A 24967-nucleotide genomic window follows, 5' to 3' on the forward strand; every position below is an offset into this window, starting at 1 on the left:
ACAGTCCTGTATAGCTTGGTAGAGTTATGGAGGTGGTGGTCAACAAGAATGCATGGGGGTCTCATGGATGCATACGAGGTGCTATGCTGGTTGAGGATGGCATGTGGGATGGTGGTTTGAGTTAGAAAGTGTACCTGGGAGTGCTCGAGAGTGTGCAAGTCAGGGATAGTACACAGGATAGTGGTTTTGTAAGTCAGGAAGGATGTGGGGGGTCCCACAGGTGCCACATGGGCTGGGGAAGGCACATGGTAGGGGTGCTAGTTGGGGAGAATGCATGAGCTGTTACCTCCTGGAAGTGGGGAGAAGTGCCCCCAAAGCTATTGAACACAACATCTTCATCATACACACACACACACACACACAAATCTACGAAAGTAGTTATTCTGCTATAATTTGTCTTAAGAGAAGTCATCCTGCTGACTCACTCAGATCAGCTTTTGAAACACAGCATTTCTGAAACCCCTTTGAGGGCAACTCCTATGATTACTATTTATACAACTCTGAAATAAACATTTATTAATATAAAGCAGAAAAATAATTAATACAATTAAGATTAACTTCTCCTGAATATAAAACCCTAAAGGCTTGTTGCTTAACACCTACAATTCATTAACCTCTGCTCTGTACGCCATGAAAGTGTTCTCCAATGGGTATAACAGTCCTCAAAACAAGTTAGAATCAAAATGATTTGCTTTTCTCAGTCTTTTATTATTGTCTCTACTGTACATCACAGCATTTTTTTCAATTTATATTTCTGCAAAATGAATACAGCTGCCTTTCTAAATGTCCTATCTTAAATAAGCCCTGAGTACTTTTAAAGCACATTAAAAAATGTAATTCATATTTTGCAACAAAGAGTCTGCTAACGAGAAACGGTTACACATTTATGGGGAAAATTGTTTTCAAAAATCATAATACCCACTGCCTTTTTTTTAATAGTGCACCAGGAACTTGTTTGAAACGCAACACACAGTAACAGTCTATATAATTAGAAAATGTGAAAAGAAGCTTGATCTCATCTATTTCAATTGTCCAGCAAACGATTCTGTTTAGCTTGATGTGGAAGACTTCCGGATTTTAAGTCTGTGCGTATATATTTTGTCAATGTTCAAATTTCACCAATATACCAAAGATGTAGTATGATCAAAATGATAAAGTGCAATTCACAATAACAATGCATTAATCTAATACAAAAAAAAAATCTGGAATAATTTGTTTACTCCAAGAAACCAACTTCAGGAAAAAGTTGCTAGCTAAGAACAGTCAAGTAGAAAAAGAAAGTCGCAAGAAAAGGTCTGAGAACATATGTAAGGAACGTCAGCTGTTGAGTGGATCCAAACAGCCTGAGAAGTTTTCTTCAGCTATTTCTTCAACCAACATGTCCGCAAATCCGTTTTCATTTTCTTTGGCAGAAAATGAGTTAAGTTTTAGATGGAAAAGGTCGATTTGACAAGGAGTATTTATGCAAGTTATCCAGTTTTTTCCCCACCTTTTTTATTTTCTGAGATCATACAGAAAGACAGGTGAATTTATTTTTCTAATAAGAAGCGAGGTTCCCAATAATTAACCAGTGCCATAGCTGCTGTAGTCAAATACACCTTTCTTAAAGAATGAAGAGAATTCACAAATGTCATGTTTGGACAGGATCAAGCCCTCTTTATTTACATATAGTGGAGATGATGGAGAATTAAGCATTGCATCAAAGAAGTCTCTGAGGTATTTCTGGAAAAGAAAAGTAAACCAGGACAAGAGTTACATTAATGTTACATAATTAACAGTACATACGTTACTCAACATTATTTTTATTCGAAACACTAAAAAATAAAGATATTTACACGTGAACTGGCTGCAAAATCTAGACAACTTAAGACTTAAAACTAGTATACAGTAAGCCTTCGATGAAGTCTACATGCTTTTTTTCTTCAAAAATGCAGAGCAAGATCTCCTTCTGCTCCTGACAGTGCGTGAAATCTGAAATGCAGTTTGTGATAGGAAGTGAATTCTTTTATCTGTGAGGTCAATGGTTCAAAGAAACAAAATTGGTGTGGCCTCTTTGATTTTGTCTAAGAAGCAGAGTTATTTAGCACCTCGGATTCAGTCTCAAGAGCGCTTGGGAGTGTGCAGGAGCATGGATGCAATTGTTGTGTGATCTCAGAAAGACACATATGAAGATGTCATGGATTGGAATGGGACGTGCCATTACTGATTTGCCTTAGCTGACTTTCCCCTGTTGACTTGCCGTATGATAACTTGCTGCGGCTGACTTGCCACAGGACAACTCATTGTGGGACAATTCAATGTGGGATAACTCAAGGGAAGTAGAATTGTAGCTCCCCAGTGTTGAGGACTTCTAACTTGAGAAAATTCAAACCTAAAGTAAGACAAGGCCTTCATTCACTTGTCCCTCTCTTAAGTTATCTTGCATTGAATTGTGCTGCAGTGAATTGGCTGGGACGAGCTGGCCACAGTGAGTTGTCGTAGACCTGCCACAGATAAATAGTATAAAGATATTCTCTGCACTTGGAAGCACTTGTTGGAGATGGGTTCTGAAACATTGCATAGTCCTACCTAATAGTGTCTGAATATTATTACATGTCAGCATATTCTAGAACATCTTGGCAAATAAGGGGAAAATTATACATAATGTGAACAGTTTACAATAAAGGTCAACTATCATTGAAAAAATTAGGCTAGTTCTAGCCCTTGTTGGTCTTCCAGAAGCTATGAACAATTTCTAGGGGGCATATGGGGAGAGAGTGGACACCACTGTGCTGATGGCATTACTGGGTCTTTGACTGATTAATTATTTTGATTTTACGCTTTTCATTAAGTTTCATTGTTTTATGTTGTAAGCTGCCAAGAGTTGTTTTGGGACCCAGGGGTGGATGGGTGGGAAGGCTAATAAAAATGAAATGAAATGAAATACAAAAAAGAACAGCCCAACAAGAACCTATGGGAACATATAAAGTGTATCAGCTGTGTTATGTTAGCTATATGTCTTCACTAACAGGAAACAAGATCAGTGTTGGTCAAATTATTTGGAAAAATTGTGTAGGGGAAAATTGATGCTTCTGTCTCCCATTATTGTGCTCTTTTTGTTCTCCCTGAAGGATTTTAAAAAAACATAATACAATTTTTTTTAAAAAAAAGCATGGTAGATCACAATTCATAACCTACAAAGATAAATTACCTATTGTAGTAAAAATATATAATTCTTCTTGATTTGTTTTCTGAAAGTCATCTGATCTTCAACAAAACATGAATTTAACTAACTTAAGTTTTATATGGAATGTTTTCCAATATTTTGTAGGTGACTAAAACAAAAATTAAGTATTTTCATCCAACAAATGTAACTATCAACACAGAAATACAGTTTCATGTTTGGAATGGTAAATTAGTTTTTTTTTAAAAAAAAGAATATTCTTATTATATGTTCTATAGAGATACACTATATAATCTAAATTAATTTAGGTTGCTAGTAGAAGTTTATTTGTTAAATTGGTAACAATGTCACACGAATGTGTGTGTGTGTGTGTGTGTGTGTGTGTGTGTGTAGGTCTTTTCTCTACAAACAACCTCAGAAAACACACACACACACACACACACACACACACAAACATACACACAATTAGAATTTTGTTAAAATATGATATAGATCTAAATAGCTTAATTGTATTATTTCTAGTGTATACAGATTTAATGCTGAGGAATAAGAATAAACGAATAAATATAATGCTGCTGCCAAATATCTCTAAAAATTATAAACTAAAAAATGATGTTCAGAGGCATTTAGAAAAGTATTTAATATGCTTCTCCATTTCCACTTAGGGCCAAAATTAATTTTTTTCTGTGGGATATGCAAACATATGTGCATGTTTTGAAAAAGTATTTTAAGTATTTCAAACCTTAATGATTCATTAGTTTTCCAAATGTTTAAATAATAAATGCTGCATTTGTTAAATATTAAATAATATTAAATAGTATTTGCATAAGTTTGAAAACTTACCTGTTTGATCTAGATAATTACCTCTCAATAACATCAAGTTATTGCAACCAAACCAAAATCTAAGGCATTATGATCATAAAGAAATATGTATCTATAGATGTATTACACATTTAAAAGTTGCGTTTAAAGGAATCCTTCAATTCAGTGGTGGGATTCAGCCAGTTCGCACCACTTCGGGAGAACTGGTTGTTAACTTTCTGAGCAGTTTGGTGAACTGGTTGCTGAAAGAAAACTTTAGGGCAGAGAACCGGTTGTTAAATTATTTGAATCCCACCACTGCTTCAATTACTAGGAAATTTTCTTGTAGTTTTCTCATGGCGATTGGCAGGATAACTTCTGCCAAAATAAAAGGACTTTTATTTCACTTGCTGCCTTTTAAACATATTCAATTATTTGTAGAACTTAATATTTTTATTTGTATACTATTGTCTAAGGTAAGCATAATTTACTTTTAAGATGGTAGTGTTATTTTGGATGGGGGAAGAAAGTATTTTGTAGTTTGTAAAGTAATTTTTAAAGATTAGCAGAGCTACATCAAATGGAATGTTATTTTATTTTGAATCTTTAAGTTAATTATATAGCAAGCTTATTCTCATGTCTGTGGTATTGGTAAATAAGGTAGTCTTGAAAATGTTAGGAATTTCTAGGTTCTTTATGGGACATCACATTTACTCCTTTTTTTGCCATACCTATATCAGCTGTAAGAAAAGTGCAATTTAGAAGTTTCAAACACTATAGTTTCCAAGATGCTGGAAAATGAACCAGAGTTTCTAAAAAAAATTCCAAGATCCACAGCAGATGCATATCAGAACTTTTTCTGAATGCCACATATTTATAGACTGTCAAAAATCTGTTTTTTATCCCAATAAAAACCCATATGATACTTTTTTCTTGCTATCACTACTATGTTATAAGTAGCTTTATGCATTACAGACATTTTTATTTCTGTTTTTATTGCTTTTACTTTAATATTTTAAGACAGGCTTGCACATCATCCTTGTGATACATATACAAATTGTAAATGTAAGAGTCAGATCACACATCTTACTATTGGATGGTGCTACATCCACACCCCCAAATAAGTTCTGCAGAAGCACCTTGTGAATCACTGGATGCTTATTATAATTTCTGTACCTATCTTATATAATAAGAAACCAATTAAGAAAAATAACCACCCATGTCTCCACTGGAAAGCTCAGTTTTAATCGGGTAACAAATAAAAAAGTTAGGACCACAAGAAACAATTGATAAATTGACCCATAAAGTTTTTGTCAAAACTCTTAGTAAAAACATTATGATATCTAAGTGCAATTAATGAAAGTATTGGGTATTGTCCAGATGCATGATACAATGAAACATTCTTTTGGTACTAAAAGATTTATGACACAATCAAATTAAAAAATTTATTATGGCCCTTAGACCAGAGAATACTACAATAAAAATACATAAAACTGTAATTATATTATGATGCAATTAAAAACCCTAATTTCTTGGAATTTGCTTAAAAACTCCTATGATAATACAAATTATAAACTATTTTCATTGTCCTCCAAAGATTTTATTTTCAGCAAGCTTTAAGTAAAGCAAATTTAAGCAAATGTCCAATTTCTTAAAGATATTTTGCATTTATTGTGATTACTGTAATCTGTATATATATTGACCAAAGTTAGGATTAGAGACATACATTTAGGTCAGGTCTGAGTCTAATCACTAAATTATATTTCATGGAAGAGAAATCATGGGAACCTAACATTTTTTATTGTTCTTCATTTCAGCCAAAAGTTCATGTTGCCACTTAAACAATTACTAAAAAACAAAAATGAAATAGCTATCTGAAATGTTTGTTGGGCTGCAATATAAATTGAATAGAACTGGGATAAAGCCATTGCCCATAACTAAATTGCTAAGAGTTTACTGTTCTCAAGATACAAAAGCAAAAACATTATAATATTAATGTTTTCTGCATCATTTATTACTAAATGTTTTCCAATGAAAATCATCAAATTAACTGTCCCAGCTAGTCAAGTTCAACCTGCAATAATTATTTGCAATAATGCTTCCTATTATATCTTAATACATGAAATCCATTTGCAATCCATAGCATGTAATAATCTTTCTAATGTTTACATATTAAAAATAAGGTTATTTGCTGCCAATAGAGAGAAAAATCCCTCACTCTTTTCACCCGTTCTGGAGAGTAAAACCTATGATTTATAGTTTCTGCACTTCTGTGAGCTTTTTGAATGTATAAGGGCATATTAAAAAAAGAACAAAATAGGTCTTGGTAGTGAAGGAAATCAATCTTTTCTCCTGAGCAATAGTCAAAACAAGTCTTGTCAAAAACTATTCACAGGAAACAACAGAGGAATTGAATTTACTACACGTCTCTAGGTTAGCAGTGACAGGGTGTCAATTTCTGAGATGGCTTCGGCAAACAGCTAGCCCAAATGCTTGACATGCATCACCCTTCACTTCCTTGAGTGAAATCAAAAACTGAAGGATGATTGATAAGTTGGCTCTGAAAAGGGACAAGACGAAATGCATCTCCTTTCTATACTTGAGCATTCCTGTCATTGATATACATGAGTTGTGAGCATTATCTGAAAACTTGGTACATACAAATTCAGTACAAAAGCATAACGGAAGAATTTGCCTTGACCTGACAACAAGAGTAATTAATAGAAAAATTGGATGGTATTTTTTTTTTGTCCAATAAGATGTATATTGTCCAACTCAAACTACAACATTGTATTACTATGTTAAAGATTAACAAACTATGATAAAAATAAATATTTAGGAACCTTCCAAAAACTCATTTGGAGGAAAAGAAAGAAACAGAACAAGACAGCCTACATCTCAACTGTAAAAGTAAGGCTAACAGTAGTGCCTTCCTTTATTCTTGCAAAATTTAAGTATCTGGATATCAGATCATTTTCTTCAAAATTCTTTTTAAAATGACATTTCACTGGGAACTTGGACAGCTATTCCTAAACTTTGCACTTTTGCATAAAGCACCACTGAACATTTGCATTGGATACTGCTAGACTGATTGAACAGGAAGATTATTTTGACAGATAACAAACTGGCTTTTTAGAGCAGGCAACTCATTTTGGATCAAGGTTTAGTAGTTTATCATCTAATCTAAAATACACTGGAGTACTCAAAGCAACTGTAAATCTGCTTTCTTGGAATTTAAAGAAGATTTTGACTCACCATCAGGGGATACAGATATTGGATAGCTACCTCCTTCCCCTCATATATGGATTACAAAATGACACAATGCAGCAGGGAAACCTTCATAAATGGTTGTAATTAGAAAGGGAATGAAAAAAAGATTTATCCTTGCTCTATTACTGCTCAGTTTTTATATAAATTCAACAGTTGGGTACTTATAAAAAGAAGAACGCCATCTTCTAATATAGCATGGACTGTTTTACACAGGTGGATATTGGTGAAGTAGAGAGAGGGAATATGCCATGAGTACAGGAGTGTAGCAGGTGGACTGGCAGGATACTGGGAAATTGGTAGTAGCAACAGGAGAAATGGTGGTTGAGAAAAGGGATGGAAGGTGTTCTGAAGGGAGAGTATCTGCATTAGTTAGATATGTCGCACTGTTAGATAAGGGAGCCGTATTAGTACTTGAGAGAAGGGCAACTGAACCAAATCTGATCCAAAACAGTTCAGCAGAACTGCTGGAACAGGAATGGAAGTTCTGGGTTTGAAACAAGGATGTATGCCTACTTGTTGCACATACCTACAATAGACTTATTATCGTAACACTGATGCATGCAAATACTCCAGTACTTTCATCACAGATCTCAATACTGTAGTCTCAATTTTACATTTTATCATTAAGAATTCTCAAAGTCAGAAATACCCACTGTTTTTGCAGCATGGGTCTTTTTAGCCACTGGTTCATATTCTATTCTACTCTACTGTGACTTCTACAGAGATCAAAGTGGTTTATTCTTCTAGAACTTCTTCTCAAGCCATTTCTTGGGTGGCTAAATAAATTTTAGGTATAAATGTCACACGCTGTTAAATAAAGGCTAATTTTTTTATCAAAATTGTATTGTTAGTCTGCTGGATTCAGTCACTGTTAGCGGCACATTAAGCTACAGGAAAATATTTTTCTCAGCTCATTTATATAAGGCAACAGTAGACTCATTGTATTAGGGTGGCAATTCATCTTACTCTTAGCATTCCTCTCTCCCTCAGGTGTTGTAACTGTAAAATAAATGTATTTTATTATTTCAGTCCAAGTCAGGAAACATAAAAATTTGATAACATTCTACCAGGAAAAAACACACACTTGTAACTATTTTCTAAGACTTCTTCCTTCTTCTACTTACCGGTAGTCCTTAAAAATCCTGATTTACAGAGCTAAAACATAAGAAAGATTCACATGATGTCACTAATTATAAATGACAGAAGCTAGTATGCAACTATCCATAATTATCACACTTTTGGCTCATAAAATTAAACAATTCAAGCTGATATGGTGTAATAGTAATGACATATATTTATTATTTTTTGTGGAGTTTTATAGGAAGATTCAGTAGTGTTTTTAGGGCAGACCTGAACATTTTATGCCCTGTGGGCAGTCCCAGTCTGGCCTGCAGTGGCAGTGGGACGCTGGGGTAGTGGCCATCTATAACAGTCTCAGTGTCTCATGTGGCCCCTTAGAAAAATTAATTGGCCATCCCTGTTCTAAGTACTTATGTTAGCTTTGTATAAAACTCAACTATGGAGTTAAAAATTCTCTTAATTCTTTTCAGTCCAAAGATGCTTCTACTTTTCTTGTACCAAATGTAATAGCCATTTCATGCAACTTGTATAAAAGCAGTGGTTAGAATAGAATAGAATAGAATAGAATAGAATAGAATAGAATAGAATAGAATAGAATAGAATAGAATAATTTATTGGTCAAGTGCGATTGGACACACAAGGAATTTGTCTTGGTGCAAACAGTTAATATAAATCTTAAGGATACCAGCAACAAGTTTACAGTCATACAGTCATAAGTGAGCAGAGATGGGTGATGGGAACAATGAGAAGATTAATAGTAGTGCAGATTTAGTAAATAGTTTGACAGTGTTGAGGGAATTATTTGTTTAGCAGAGTGATGGCGTTCGGGGAAAAACTGTTCTTGTGTCTAGTTGTTCTGGTGTGCTGTACTCTACAGCGTCGTTTTGAGGGTAGGAGTTGAAACAGTTTATGTCCAGGATGCGAGGGGTCTGTAAATATTTTCACAACCCTCTTTTTGACTCGTGCAGTATACGGTCCTTAATGGAAGGCAGGTTGACAGTAATTGTTTTTTCTGCTTTTTTCTGGTTGAACCCTTCTTTGTAGCTCTTTTCCAAATATTTGCATTTGCCATGTTAAAAAGAGACTGTTAAGTGATGATTAAGTTATTGCTCCTGATTTATCAAAGAAAAATGCATTCAGGTGTCAGTGCATTTTGTACTAATACATAAAACATTTCCATACTTAGCAAGTAATTTCTTTCCTTTCCAAAAGAAGTAATTTTAAAATTAAATGTTGGCATCCTTTTCCTTTTTCCTTTAAATTCCCACAGGGTTTTAAAAACAGCCAAATAATGATGGCATTTCCCTATTTATAGTTATCAAATGCCATGAATGGGTAAACATTAACTTCTATTCATTACTTTAATCAACAAAATTCTTGGCTGTGTCAGTCAAGACAGATTTAATCAAGGAAGGCCTGCTGTAATGTTAAAATTGCATACTTAAACTACTAAAGAAATAATTTAGAGGTTTACTGTGGAATAAGCTATCATAAACCACTAAATTAACAGCTGGCTTAGTCTTGTTGGAGCTGGTAATCCTATGTCTAAGTGTTGTCACTTATGTTGGAGGCTAAGTTATGGATCTATGAGTCTCTTTTAAAAAACCAACAAACCATGAGCTATTATATCCCATAGTCCTGTCTTCAGCAATGTTGATCTGCTAGTCTCTATTATTTCCAATTCTGGAATTTGTTCTTTCCTGAACTGGTACATTCTTTTCAGATATCCTTTCCTTGTTGGATTTTGATTTCAAACTTTATATATTTGTAATGTGTAAACAACTTTTCTTCCAGTACTCCTACAGCTGCTAGCCTTGGTTGTTCAGTCAACAGTCTTGCAGTTATATAGCCCATTTGTCATCAGGAACTCTAACACCTAGTCCAGTCCTTGTTGATCCAGGTGATGAGTGATGTGGGATGGGTTTCTGTAAATTATGTCTCACCATATTGTTCATGGCAGAGACACTCTTCATCTACTCCTCTAATGAGACTTGTCCAATATGGTTGAACCTGATTGGGGGATGCGTACACACACATACACATACAGGACAATGTGGCAAACCTAATATTCTTCCCTATTTTCCCCTACTGCAGTTGAATATAAATATCTAACCCTGTGATTGCAAATCTATGGCATGCGTGCCAGAGGTGGCTCACATGAGAGAGCCTTTTCTGTGGGCACACACGCCATCGCCAGTTGCTCTTCTGGTTTCTGGTGCCAGCTGGTCTTCGTGGGTACCAAAGGCCTGGAAAATGGCCTGAAAACAGCCAAAAAACAGGCACATGTTTGCCGGCCAGGTGGTCTTCGGGTTTCAGGCGCTCCGGCGCATTCACATGCACTCACATGTATGCGTGTTCCGGTTTGGGCACTTGGTGTCGAAAAGGTTCGCCATCACTGATCTAGCCCATTAATGCTAAATAGAAGATATTTTTCATACTCCAGAAATACTTGATTACAGTTCAGTGATAAAATTTTACAGCAAGCCTCCTGTGCTATTGCCCTTTTAAGTTATTCCTCCAGGTGACAAGTAGAGCTAATATTTCAGCAGCTGCCTGCTGATTCAACATAGAAATCTTTTCCTAGCCTATTACTTAGATTGACATGATAGCCTGCTTTGAGCATAGTGAATTTACACATACAATCAAGATATATACTAAACGGTTAGGTCTAAAATTCAGGCAATTAACTTGGCTTCCAGATGTAACACAGGGAAGGACATTTGGGCTAGAGTTTCAGCTGGAGCTTCTGCTCAAAGAAATCTTTGGCAAAGCTTGGCTTTAAAAGTAAAGACCAATAATGAACAGAAGTTATCTACATTTCAAAAAGCAATGAATGAACCAGTATTAATTGGTATGTCTCTTCGCCACATACGCTTGATAAGCATGTAATATTAAAATTTCCACATATAACAGTGCAATATGAACTTGTAAATACATTTTCTCCAAACCCTAAACAATTAAAGGTAAGAAAAATCAAACTTTCAAATTACACCCACAGAACATAAAAATGATATTATTGTGTAGGTTAGTCTTATGAACTTTCTGCTTAGCATGTATACTAGCTGAGTTCATGGTAGTTTGCTCTCCCAGGAGCAAGAAGGAAAGAACGCATTGGAGACAGTGGTACTCAGAGCCATTGCCATAGCAATGGCATATTTGCCTTAAAACTGGATGTAATTTACAATAAAAGACTTAACAAAAATAAAATGCTAATAGGGACTATACTAACAAAATAAAAAGGAGAGTTAGCATATTAGGGAAAAGAAAGAGTGGCGGTGGCTTGTTGGTGAATTAACCAAATTGCCTAACCTTAAGCACAAGACAAACTCTGTATCTTCTGATGGCAATCAGCTGGGCAGAATCTAACAGTTCTCACCTCACACTTTTGGTAGACTGCTAACATAATAAACAATACAAAAATAATTTATTAAATTGCTGACTATATAGAAAAATAGCATATAATTTCAATTCCAAGAATGGAATATTATTCCATTTTTAAAATAACAAGCTTTTTACCACAGCATGAACAATCAAAGAGAGAAGCAACCTGGAATTAAGGAGAAACTTCCTAAAAGTGAGGACAATTAACCAGTGGAGCACAATTAACCAATGAGGATAATTAACCAGCCTCCAGAAATTGTGGGCGCTCCATCACTGGATGTTTCTAGACCAGGGGTGTCAAATTCAATTTCATTGATGGCCACATCAGGGTTGTGTTTGACCTCAGAACGGGGGGCATTTGGGGGGGGGCAGGTTGGGTGTGGCCAGCTTGATGTCACTCCTGTCGGGGGTGCCTGTGGGGGCCCGAGCATTCTGCCAGCGAAAACTCCCGAGCTCCATTTTTGCCTGCCACGGCCTCCTGCAACCCTCTACCAGTGAAAACGGAGCCCAGGAGGGCTGCTGTCCCGAGCTCCATTTTCACTGGCAGAGGGCTGCAGGAGGCCGTGGCAGGCAAAACAAGAGCTCAGGTAGAAGCTGGTAGAAGCACAGCAGGACAGTCCTTCACCGTTTCCAGGGTGTCGGGCCAGATCTAAGTATTCCACGGGCTGGATTCGGCCCCCAGGCCTTGAGTTTGACACCCCTGGTCTAGACAGTCACTTATCTAAAATGGTATAGGTTCTCCTGCTTGAGCAGAGGGCTGGACTAGAAGACCTCCATAGTCCTTTGAAGCTCATTCTGTCCTGTCCTGTCCTATCCTATCCTGTTCTAATTAAATTATATATAGCAACCGAAACAGCATATCAGTTTACATTTCATAAGGTTATAGTTACATTATAGTAATGTTTTTGATGGTTACCATTGTAACAGTAGTAGTCAAATGTATGAAAATACAATTTGTAAAAACACAGCATTGTTCTTTTCTAGTTTCTACTAGAAAAACAAGATCTGTGATAAATGACAGTGTCGTACATGGAGTATTTTCCCCCCAGTAAGGCAAAACTGCAATTGTTTATTAGAAATCTTTCCAGCACAGTTAAGCTCATTTCTCTCAACACTTTTTAATCACAGCTTTAAAAGCAATTGAAGAAGAATTGTCATTACTCATCTTCACTGATTTTATTACATCCTCCTACATCTCAGGTTCAGCTCTACCCACAGAATGGAAACAATCAGGACTGCATTAACTGGCAGACATAATATCTCAGAATGCTGAATTCTTGATTTTAGTTAGCATTCTCCATCCACCCTGCTCTCTCTTTTGAGTCAAGAGTAGGCATTGGAGCCATGTCAACTCACACAATGTGAATCATTCCCTGTGCCAATATGCACCCAAAATTCTCCATCAACTGATTGTTTAATTATCATGTAGATAATAGGGGTGGTAGGGATGGAGACATCCTGCTGCTTTCCTGCTACAAATGTGGTAGGAATGCTGGAAAGGAGGCAAAGTATGAGAATCCAGCCATCAAACAGGGTTGTTTGAAGCTAAGAAAGCAATGAAGCTTCCATGAAAAGATGATGGAAAGCAGCAACAGCAGGTAGGAGAAATAATGGTAGAAATCCAGTTTTAAGGGTTGAACACTTCAGAAGGTTCTTTAAATAATAATAAAAAAATACCCTGGCAGTATGGCATTCCATTCAGATTCTGCAACCATAAAATGTTTGATGTAATCTTGGCCAGAGGACTGAAGGTTCTTTTGATGTTTGTCCCTGACAGATACTTTCTTCTCATTGCTTCTTATTAGCGTAATCTGTTTTTTTAAAAAAATGGTCGTTGAAAGTGAATGACCCAGCAAATCGAAGTAAAGCAACTCTTGGGATTAAATGTTAACTGTTTAAGTTTTTTGCTTAGAAGCATCAAATCAGAAATCACTAACCACTCATTTTTAATAACCCTGGGGGGGGGGATTGTCCATGTGATGAGCCTATAGAAGTACTTTCTACTGTGCCACCTAAAAAGTATCTGCCTCACCATTACCATTACCTTTTAATTTCAGGCTTCATTCCTAATATAATTTTTTGATCAAGTTCTTAGCCTTCTATTATAAATATGGTCTCGTTGTTGTAGCTATTTATTGAAAAAGACTTTCTCTATAACAAAAAAAAATCTATGCTCTCTTACAATTCTTAACAAATTAAGAAGATGGGCAGAAAGGCAAATTATAATTCAAAACAGTAACAGTACTCCCAAATCTAATGAATTGTTAGTATAGGCATTAACCTATATTAGTAATACTAATATCAGGTCTGAACTGATCTTGTTGAAAAAGGAAATGCACAAATATGGTAGCACAAATAAAATTTAAAATAATAGGTAATTGGAGGAAATATATTTATAATGGAAAAATATAAAATGTAAGCCCCAACAATGACAATTTTTCTCCAGAAAATAGAGCTCTGCCCATTGTATTAATAATTATGACATCAAGACAATTAAAATCATTTTCAGCTGAGATTGCAGCATCGCTACAGCCGGTATAGATAACATTATACTGGGTGGACCTGAGAATGTGGTGGAGTCAGTGATTGTTGAACTTAATAATTTGAAGAATGGCATTATCTTGGCTATGAGTTTTACTTATTTTAATGATTGTTTAAGATGCTTTTACATTCTTCTTCCTCAATTTTAAATTGTTGCATTGGTTTTTGGCTTTTTTATATTTTTTAAATGGTTTGTGAACCACCCAGAATCATCCATCCATCCATCCATCCATCCATCCATCCATCCATCCATCCACCCACCCACCCACCCACCCATCCATCCATGATTTTCCAAACACTGTTAATATTTTGTTCCTGTAATTGAATGGAATACTTTGCAACGTAACAGTACCACTGCTGAATATCGGAATGGAGAGAATGATAAGAAAATTCAGACCAACAAATGTAAATAGTTTTCTGCTCTAAAGATTCATCTTGTATATATCTATTAGCTCTCTAAAGAAATAGTTTCTATTGAATTCTAAGAAATATTTCAATATAAGCTCAAGACTCTTTGATATTTTTCATAGATTTATGTCCTATGCATATATCTCAGCTTTCATATCCTATGTTAAATGAAGCATGGGGTATCTATTTTTTACCACATGAAATGATTTGCATTGACCACAAGTATAATTGTATAAATAAATTGTGTAAATAAAAGAACCTGGAATCAGTTTTTTTAAAAAAAAAATTCTATTACCTCTAAGTGATTCCGCCGCTCTGCAATAACACGTTCATCCTTGTTTCCAAATAGCCTTTTTGGAGGAAATTCTAGCATTGCCAGCTGCAACAGACAATAGATGATGAATCAGATGAGAAAAAGTTTGTTATGGAATAAAAATGCTAAACGTAAGATACATGTGGTCTATTAAATCAGACAGAGTTTGGATTGGTGGGTCCTCTCTTCACAGATCCAAGCAGCTTCAAAACAAGTCAAACACAAATAACAGAGGAAAATCAATAAATAAACCAGTAACATTTATTACTTCAGTCTTTGCTTAATACTCTTCATAAAGTTTAGAAATTTAAATTAAAAAATAAGTTGAAATACATGTGTTTTGCAGTCTTTTCTAAAAGCAGGTATATATTTTATTCAATATGTAAGGTATTGGAGAAATAGCCAAGGAAAGTAAGATAAGAGAGCTGCCAATTTGGTATTTCCAACTTCAATACAGGTCCTTGTCCCTTTACTCTAAGACAGCTCTAAAATATGAAATTATTTTATCCTGATGAAAGACAAAACAGTGTCTAATCCAAGAAAATTATTATGGGATCTAATACAAACCAAATCAGATGATTTATAAAATGTGTATTTTTCAAGTCATAAAGAGGTTGAACACTTGCACCTTGAGCTAATGAAGCAGACTGGTAGACAATGCTGACATATAATGGGCTCAATAATTTCATGAATTCCAATAATTATAAATTAACCCACATGGGGCTCATTGAAATCTCCAGGTCATTATTAAACTCAGCCCATAAGAATGACAAAAGTACAGATCAGTACAGCAGAGCCTAGATAATGAGCCCAGTTGCCAAAAAGAAAAAAAAAAGCAGCTAGTAGCTACAGTTGCAGTTATATTGTCTGCTTCCTTTTCAATTTAGGGCAAAATATGTGTTTTATCACCCACCACAGAGCCTTGTGGGAAAAGAAAGCTAAAGAAAAGCATATGTGTTTTCGTATCTCTCATCATTTGATTTAGGAACACTATTTTCAACAGCCACAAATCAAAATAGAAGAACGTAGTTTTAAATGTGATTTAGTTTGCCTTATGTCGCTAGGTTTAGATTCCATGTTTTGATTTTTCCATGTCTGACATGGGAAGAAATCGGATGTAATTTTATTCTGTACACTGTGTCAAGATCTGCTTAATCTATGTTTGACCTAATAATGGTGGTGGGAGAGGAATGTCTTACTTTCAGATTTTTGAACAAGCTAACACAAAGCAGAAGTACTAGAACTCAAAAGTAAAAGACGCAGATAAATCCATTTTTAAGTTAGAAAAACATTACACATTTATTAATTTAGAAATTTGACAACTCTTATATCTTTATTATTTGGAGCATTCCGGTTACTTCGGTTACTTATTTGAAAACGAAACAATCTTTACCAAAATTTCTCCAGAACCCTCGAAGGGCAATATAAAATTGCTATTAAAAAATGTGAAAAACGAAACAACAGCCTTGGCTACATCAACAATATTAACTAAAGCGGAAAAAATCAAGGCAAAGGACAATGTTCTTTAAAACTTTAACCCCAAACCCCTCTTATCCAGCCTATTTCAGATTAATTTATATTTCTGAAAAATAAAATTACTTATGGACAATTTACATTAGTTTAACTGAAAATATTTGAATTGTTATCTATTAATTTTGCACATATGAGTTATGCTTCTACATAGAGCTCATTCAGAATGTTCTACATCTGTAAAAAATGGTAGATGTTCCCCTCTGTGCATAGCACACTTAAGTACAGTTCTGACTGAATTTGTTCTGTTTTCAAGACCAACATAGATGATATAGAAGAAGGGGAATGTCCAGCAAGTAAAGTAGGAGGGAGGGCAAAGAATGCATGAAATCACATATCAACAAAAACAAGGTCATCTTGAGAAATACTCAATACTGGAATTGGTGGAATAGGTAGAATAGATGCTCATCATCAATTTCTCTCAGCAGGACTTGTGATTGCCACTGCTGAGGCATGTAATATCCATTTGTGCATCAGATGGGCTATGACTAAGCTGATCGATCAGTGGTGCAGTGGTTAGAATACAGCATTGTAGGCAATTTCTGCCCATAGCCTGGAGTTTGGTTCTGACCAGCTCAAGGTTGACTCAGTCTTCCAAGGTTGGTAAAATGAGGACCCAGATTGTTGGCGGAAATATGCTGACAATGTAAAACAGTTAAAAAGTGCTGTAAAGCACAATGAATCAGCATATAAGTTTAAGTGCTATTGCTATTCAACATCTTAATTGTAACAGTAAATCAAATTGACTGAATATCAGTGTGGCTTTGATATGTAAAACTGTAAAAAAACCAAACCACTCAATTTTTTAATGCATCAGACCACTGATACAAACTGAATTATTTGGTTTTGAGAAAACTCTAGAAAAAAAAACATTCAAATTGCAATCTATCAATACTATACGGCTGAGAGTAGAACTGAGATTTGGTAATCTAAAATATCTCATAAATAAGGCAAAAGAAAAAAATGTAAAAAGAATAAAGAATCATATTAAAATAAATATAACTTAAAAAAGGAAAAATTCTCCAATTGGCAGGCTCTAAGAACAGACATGCAATCACAGTGGTAGATGAAAATAAATTGAAAAAATGATCAGGACCAAACTACCAATACTTATCTACATTATTCACAAAGTAGGCCTCGTGCCACTGTATTCTGTAAATTTTGAAGGATTTCAGACAAGCTGTACACACACCTGTAACCCGTATGTATGATTACAGAGAAAACAACAAAGCAATCATGATTTATTCATAGTAGTACCATTGTAGTTTATACTTCTAAATGTAATTTTTTCCAATACTGAATTTACTTTACTCCTCATTCCTGGTGTGGTCATTAATAGTCAGAGATGGAGTTACTCTAAGTCAATGAAATCACTGTGGTCTTGTACACAAGTTTACAATAAGAATATGTTTGTGTGGGACAGAATTGAACTGCTCTACTTTGGTTAGTGAAGGCCATTGATTTTACTCTGTACATTTTAATGATTGTCTATGTAAAAGATTTTGCTGTGTTTTGCACCACATGAAGATTCAGTCACGAAACAGAGGTTGAAAATCTCATGAGAATTAGGTCTTAAGTGGCTTGGATATATTGTTTCCTAATGTCACTCTCAACTATATGCGGAACCCTTCATCCAATTTATTATATTCTCAAACAGAGTGAGGACACAAAAACAAATAAATGAACATTATTAGTAGTAAATACTTTTATTTGTTGTTTTCTCCAGCTTCAGTCAAGCATCTCATGGTCTTGTCAGCCTAATTAATTTTCTCAAGTCAACATGGATAAAATACAATTTCAGTTGCATACATGGTAAAAATTACTTAGCAGGTACAACACCTCAGACGATTCTCTTTCTGCAACAGAATATCAGACTGAGAAAAGTAGGCAATTGTGTATTCAACATATACAAGGAATAACATCCAAACTGCAGGTGGTTTCATTTATCATAGATCTAAGAAAAGGATCCTCCTTTTCCACTGAATCAGGCCACTTCCATGATTCAACTTTTCTATTCTTTGACAAGAGGCATTATTTTCCATTCCTTTTTCCTAATGACCCTGACTTCATTTTATTTTTTAAATTTTTATCCTGCCTTTATTACTTCATAACTATCTCAAGGCAGCGAACATACCCAAAATCCTTCTTCCTATTTTCCCTACAGCAACAACCCGGTGAGGTGAGCTGAGGTGAGCTGAGAGAGAGAGATGACTGGCCCAAAGATATTCAGCTGGCTTTCATACCTAAGGTCGAACCAGAACTCACGGTTACTAGACTAGCATCTTAACCACTACACCAAACTGGCTCAAATTAGACTTAATAATTGGAAGGGAATATTTGTAGCTCAGGACTGAACTGTAGGATCCCTGGTGCTCTCTGAGCTTGGTTGTTTTCTTGCAGCCATTTCATTACCAAACTAGGAAGAATCATCAGTGTAGGTTTGTTCTCATTTTATATAGTAGCAGCTTGCCCTGTCACTGTTGGTTGGGGTAGTCTTGGTGGTTCTAGGACAGATGATATTACCTAGTTTGGTAATGAAATGTCTGCAAGAAAACAACCAAGCTCAGAGAGCACCAAGGATCCTATAGACTTAATAATTCTGCTATTAATAATAGGAAAATAAGATTTACCTCTCAGCTCAAGGAGACTCTTAATAATTTTAAAGAAAGACAGTATGGTTAATTTCTGTAGCAATAATTGACTGGAATCCCATCCAATATTATATAGGCATTTGGGGGAGATCTAGGCAACATAATTTACTGCATTATTTTAACACCAGTCTGTCCAATGCTATTAAAGAAGCAAATTAAACTCAGCAGAAAATATTTATCTAGGTTAGGGGAATCTTTCATTCCCAAAAGTAATTTTTGGATCTAGCTGGATATAGCAATAAACTCTGGAAATATTAGGCATGAGAGGTAACATAGTATGATAAATTACTCCAGCATTGTGTTTATTGTACATAGTATAGTAACATTCATATGCACAATGCTAATAAAAATGGAATGCACTGTAATTTAAAAGTTTACGAAAACATTTTGAAATATTATAAACTATATGTAGCCTTAACTCAATTTTAAACTGTTTTCTAAATAAACACATAGGGCTAGTAAAGAGTTTACTAATTAGTTACATCTTTCAAAAAGTATTTCCAGAAAATGTGTTTATTACTACTGACTCATTCAGTTCAATACAAGATGCTCAGTGATATTCCCTAGATTTCTTAAATGTATTTAAGATTCAATATTTAAAGGCAATATATTTTGCCTGCAGATGCATACAGCTTTCTACAAGAGTTACCACTAAGTGATATTCAGTTTATACTTCCTAGAAGCAGCCAAAATTCCCAACAAGTTTAACTGATCCATTAACATGTTAACCAATAAAGTTATACATTCAAATGTTATCTTAGTTTTATACTTACGATAGCCTGAAATTAATTTATTTTTTAATTTCCTGATTATGCACAGAAAAAGCAAGGTTATTAGAAGGCAGGGTTCAGCTATTTTTCTGGGTAACAAATAACAAAAACAACAGCAACAACAACAGAAACCTTGAGACTTCTGTATTTTTTTTAGGTAGGAATGGCATATGGGCAGACACACTTCAATCCACCCAACTATTCCATCCCAAACACTGCTACCTTTATCAAAATAGCCCTTTATGGGAAATTGGGAATTCAACTGCCAGTCAGGTATGCCATGATCTGAGTAAGCCCTGATATGATTTAAAAAAGAATAGCAAAATAGTATTCTTGAAGTGTGTGCTTAATAGAACATATAATTTGATTCTGATGTACATTTAGATGATACTTATGTACTTTTTGTCTATGACATGAGGTGAACTACCAACATACTAGATCCCTGTCTAATTCTTGGCTTAATGTCATGTAGCCCTTCCGACACAATGATCTTTCCCTTCCCTCATCAACTGCTGTGTTGAAACAATAATAGAAATAATATGGTGTCATGCCATTATTAAAGTCCATAGATCCTTGTAGGTCTAAATGTCATCTTGGTGCAACGAGTACCCAGGGACCCAGATGTGCATATATAAGAATTACAAATTAGAAAAGTATGTTCTAAATTCTTAAGAATTATGTTAGAAATGCCATGCTGTGTCCCCACTGTAATGCTACAACTGAATATTGGTCAATGTTCAATAAAAGTGAGAGCCTAGATTAGTATTTTTAATTACAAGTTCAACATAATTGTTCTTATGAATTAAGAATGTTTGCTTTCTCAGAACTAGGACTTTACTACATAACATGAATTAATTACCAATCTCTTGAAGGAAACTTGGGGAGGAAAAATTTCATTTATATTCCTTTAGGCCCCAGGGCTGTGACTCCTCTAAGATATAAATAGGTATGTTGTTCAATGTACTGTATGATTCATTGTCAAGCAGAAATATAGTCTCTGATCAAGACTTTATGGCTGCTAACTATATTGACAATTTCACAGCTGCCAAGTAAGAGAAGCATCTTCAAACTGATCTGCAGTCCTTTGAAATGGCAGTAAAGAGTCCTATTACTATACACTATCCATATGGAGCTGATGAGATTGAAATGGCTGGTTCGGTATTGCCATGTTGCTTGCACCTTAAAAAAGGTACACTTTGATCAAACTGTCCGTGTTAGTTAAGTTTTCAAGAAAGTTGAAGGCATATTGATAACATGCTCCTTGACTGCTGTGCACATTTTGATTTTCCTACTATGATTTGTTTTTGTTTATTTTTCAATTTTGTTTTTAATTTATTTGCTGCCCAGAGTCATATTGAGATGGGCAACAATAGAAATTGGATGAACAAATGAACATTGCATAAATTTGTCCAAGTAGACTGATCACTGAAAGGAATGAAAGTTATGCCACGGTTTTGTGGTAAATATTTACAATGAATAGAATAGAATAGAATAGAATAGAATAGAATAGAATAGAATAGAATAGAATAGAATAGAATAGAATAGAATAGAATAGAATAGAATAGAACAGAACAGAACAGAACAGAATAGAATTTTTATTGGCCAAGAGTGATTGGACAAACAAGGAATTTGTCTTGGTGCATATGTTCTCAATGTCTATAAAAGAAAACATTACACATTGTATAGTAATATATGTATCTACAAAAAAGGTATACAAAATTTCACGTAATAAATGCCCATGCCCAATTATCCTTTCTCATCTACATCAGCAGAACTTTGCAACTTATTCTTGAATGTGTGCTGTGTGGAGACTGAATAACATTAGAACACTTAGTCCATGCTTCAATGAGGCCACTGAGAAAGCCTCACATGTCTTGCTGTGCTGCTCCATAAACTAGACTTTGTACTCTCAGTTAATGTTCCCTCTCCTTGATAAATGTATGGATTAGCCTGAAATTAAGGTTATCTGCTTTTTATTACAGAATCAATCTACTGAAAACTCTAGGAAAGTTGCTAAATGCTACTCAATCATGACTGTTAAAAGATAATGGAGATGAATTACACATAAGCTTGGATAATTACACCTTGTGTTAGAATGTGATATTAATATTTCTAACTAAATTCAATCCTTTGAATTTGTTATTGCGATTTTTTTGGTCTATACCATATTATTATTATTATCTTTTTGAGCTTTAACCATGAATCAAATAAACATATAAATAAATATATGTAAGTACAAGATAAGATGATGAAACAATATTAAATTGTAAATAAATAAGTGGACATGATTGCTTTACAGATATAAAAAGATATTACCTTGAAATATGAATGCACAAGTGGATGTAATCATTTCACTGATATTGCCTGACAACGAAGCATTCAGAAGATAACCAAAGGGATGGTGAAAAAGAGACATAAAAATATGCCACATAGAGAAAAATTGGTATTCCCATCCATTTTGGGTTGGCTCTATATACTGTTGCATGCAGTGGGGTACCCAACTGTGGCAATATGATCCTCAGCAGAAAAAAAAAGTCCACCCCAAGTGAAGTGAAATAAATATAAAGATTTTGGAATGGTACTGCTCATACCTCTGCTTTAGAGATGTTCAGACCTTCTCAGTGAGACTGTACAATTGGGCATTACAAATCTAATTACAAGTCACGCTGCATGAGTAAACCCACAAAGGGAAAATCTAAATTGGCCACTTAAAGCCCCAACAGGGGAAAAAACAGCTTGAGTATAGAGCATTACAGCTAGCTAACAAGAATGTGACTACTACAATAATTTTCATTGGCACTCCTTTTCTAGCAGTTTTTCTTTTTATTTATTAGAATCTGCAGAAATTAAAATGCAGTATATAGATTATGACCACCTAAGACAAATATTTAAAATTAAATCAGTTATATAACTGTAGTTTCTGTCACACAATAACTATAATAGGTAAATTCTGAAGCTGAATCTTTCAACCCATTCCCAAGAGTTTATGATATGAGAATTAACACCTAAAAAACAAGCTAGACTAATAACAACTGTATAAACCTCTCACAAATTCAGACAGCTGTTTACATGACAGAGTGAGAACCAAAGCAATGGGACTCCAATTACCCAGGAGACAATATCACGTAGGAGCTATACATTCCTATATCTTTATTTCATTTTTAAAACTTTAAATAACTCCGATGGCCAAAATTATAATATCCTAAAAATATACTTTCTGAAATATCTTTTTCTATTCTGTAGTAGCCATCTTTTCCTAGAAGGTATTCATCTGACATTTATGATTTTTTAAAAATAGTCTTTTACTTAACCTTTTTTCTATCTTGCCTTTTCTTGAAAAAGCCTGTATGGTATAATGGTTAAAAGAATTAAGTTAAAACTGAAAGCTCATAAGTTCTATTTTTGTCTTACTACAAAGCTAGCTGGATTACTTTGGATCAGTCTCTCTCTTTCCGCTCTAGCCATTGGCAAACCACTTCCAAAAATCTTGTTAAGAAAACAGCAAAGACTTGTCTGACATGAAGGCACAAACACTGGCCTCAACACTTTTCTTATACTTTTTCTACAGCTATTTTGTGTCTAGTGTAATTTTACATATATTCATATTATCTTTATCCTCACACTGATTTTTTTTTCCCAATGTCCAGGTGCCCCAAAATCGTAGATTGCAATGCCAAATTATATCCATGGGTGTTCCACTTTTAAAATGATTTTGATCGTGAAACTCCATGAGAAGAATAGACAATACCCTCTTTGCATATGGACACCCAGATCTTTTTGCAACTTCATCACAATACTGATTTTTAATAGAGGTAGTTTCCATGGTTCCTTATTAAAACAAGGCAAAAGACCCTCTCACTCTGTAGAGCAGTACAGAGCAAATCTTGAAGAAAGAATGCAAGAATACTTAAATAAACCTACACTTTGTCCTGGGAAGGAAGAGAGCAGTGAGAAAGAAATTAAGACAATCCAACTCTTTAGAATCAGAGACGGAAGAAGGAAATTGCAAGATCTTCAAGATTCTGTTATAATATCCTAGAAAAATAAAGTTGCAGTACTTGTTTCCTGACATGGCCTATTTCAAAGTGATGACATCCTCAGTGAGGCATAATGGATTCTCAGAGCATCTGGCCTTTTAAATATTGTTTGCCTGTTTGAGCAATGTGAAAAATTTCCTCCCTGAATGTGAAAGGTATTTAAGATGGGATGGAGGTGAGGAGAACAACTGATCTTTCTTTGGGGTATACAATAAATGGCATACTAAACTTCAGGTGCCTTTGCACCAGAAGATTAAAAATAACCCCGCCAAGCATATTTAGGTATGGTGCAGTTATATCTGTTTTCATTATCCTGTAATATTTCTCACTAATTTTCAGATAACCTATTGCTTCATCTAAGGTAGGAAAACAAACACAGAAAAACATACAGTCTAAAGGCAAATATTTTTAGAGAAGTTCAGAGAAGAATGCAAACACAGCTGCCTGGAACATGAATACTCTTAACTGTAAGTCTACCATTTGTAAACAGCATGATTGCTTTCAGCTTATGAAGAAACCTTTTAATCCTTTACTTATTGCACAAAGGTAGCAAATGTAATGCATTAACATTTAAAATTGTTTTCAAATTGTAAATTTTCATCCATAATTATTCTGAAAAGCATTATCCATTTAAATTAAGATGGCTCAGGGCACATTTATTAATTCATTAAAACAAATGCAGATTGCAGCTGCTTTAAGAAGCTGCAGAATAGTGCTCTGTGATAGAGGTACACAGGTAGTCCTCCATTTACAATCACAACTGTGTCCAGAATTTATGTTCCTAAGTGAGAAATTTGTTAAGTGAGTTTTACCTCATTTTACAACTTATTGTGCCCCACTTGTTAAGTGAATCACTGCAGTTGTTAAGTTAGTAACATGGTTACTAACTTTTAGCAGTTAGTGAATTAAGTGAATTTGGCTTCCCCATTGACTTTGCTTGTCAGAAGGTCACAAAAGGTAATTACATGACCCTGGGACAGTGCAACTGTTGTAAATATGAATCAGTTGTCAAGCATTTGTAT

General features: G+C 34.8%; 1 protein-coding gene across 2 annotated transcripts in view; it reads right to left on the minus strand.

The window, feature by feature from the left end:
• Positions 1–489: 489 nt before the first annotated feature.
• The window catches only part of KIF16B (kinesin family member 16B), a 158531-nt gene continuing 134053 nt past the window's right edge, over positions 490–24967 (minus strand). For both annotated transcript variants that reach the window (XM_058181929.1, XM_058181937.1), the window contains 2 exons: positions 14940–15023; positions 490–1722 (listed from right to left, as the gene is read on the minus strand). In XM_058181929.1, the coding sequence (XP_058037912.1) occupies positions 1564–1722; positions 14940–15023 (243 nt within the window). In that variant the 3' untranslated portion in view covers positions 490–1563. The remainder of the gene's footprint in view (positions 1723–14939; positions 15024–24967) is intronic.

The sequence above is a fragment of the Ahaetulla prasina genome, chromosome 1 (genome assembly GCF_028640845.1).
Source record: "Ahaetulla prasina isolate Xishuangbanna chromosome 1, ASM2864084v1, whole genome shotgun sequence".
Taxonomy (NCBI): domain Eukaryota; kingdom Metazoa; phylum Chordata; class Lepidosauria; order Squamata; family Colubridae; genus Ahaetulla; species Ahaetulla prasina.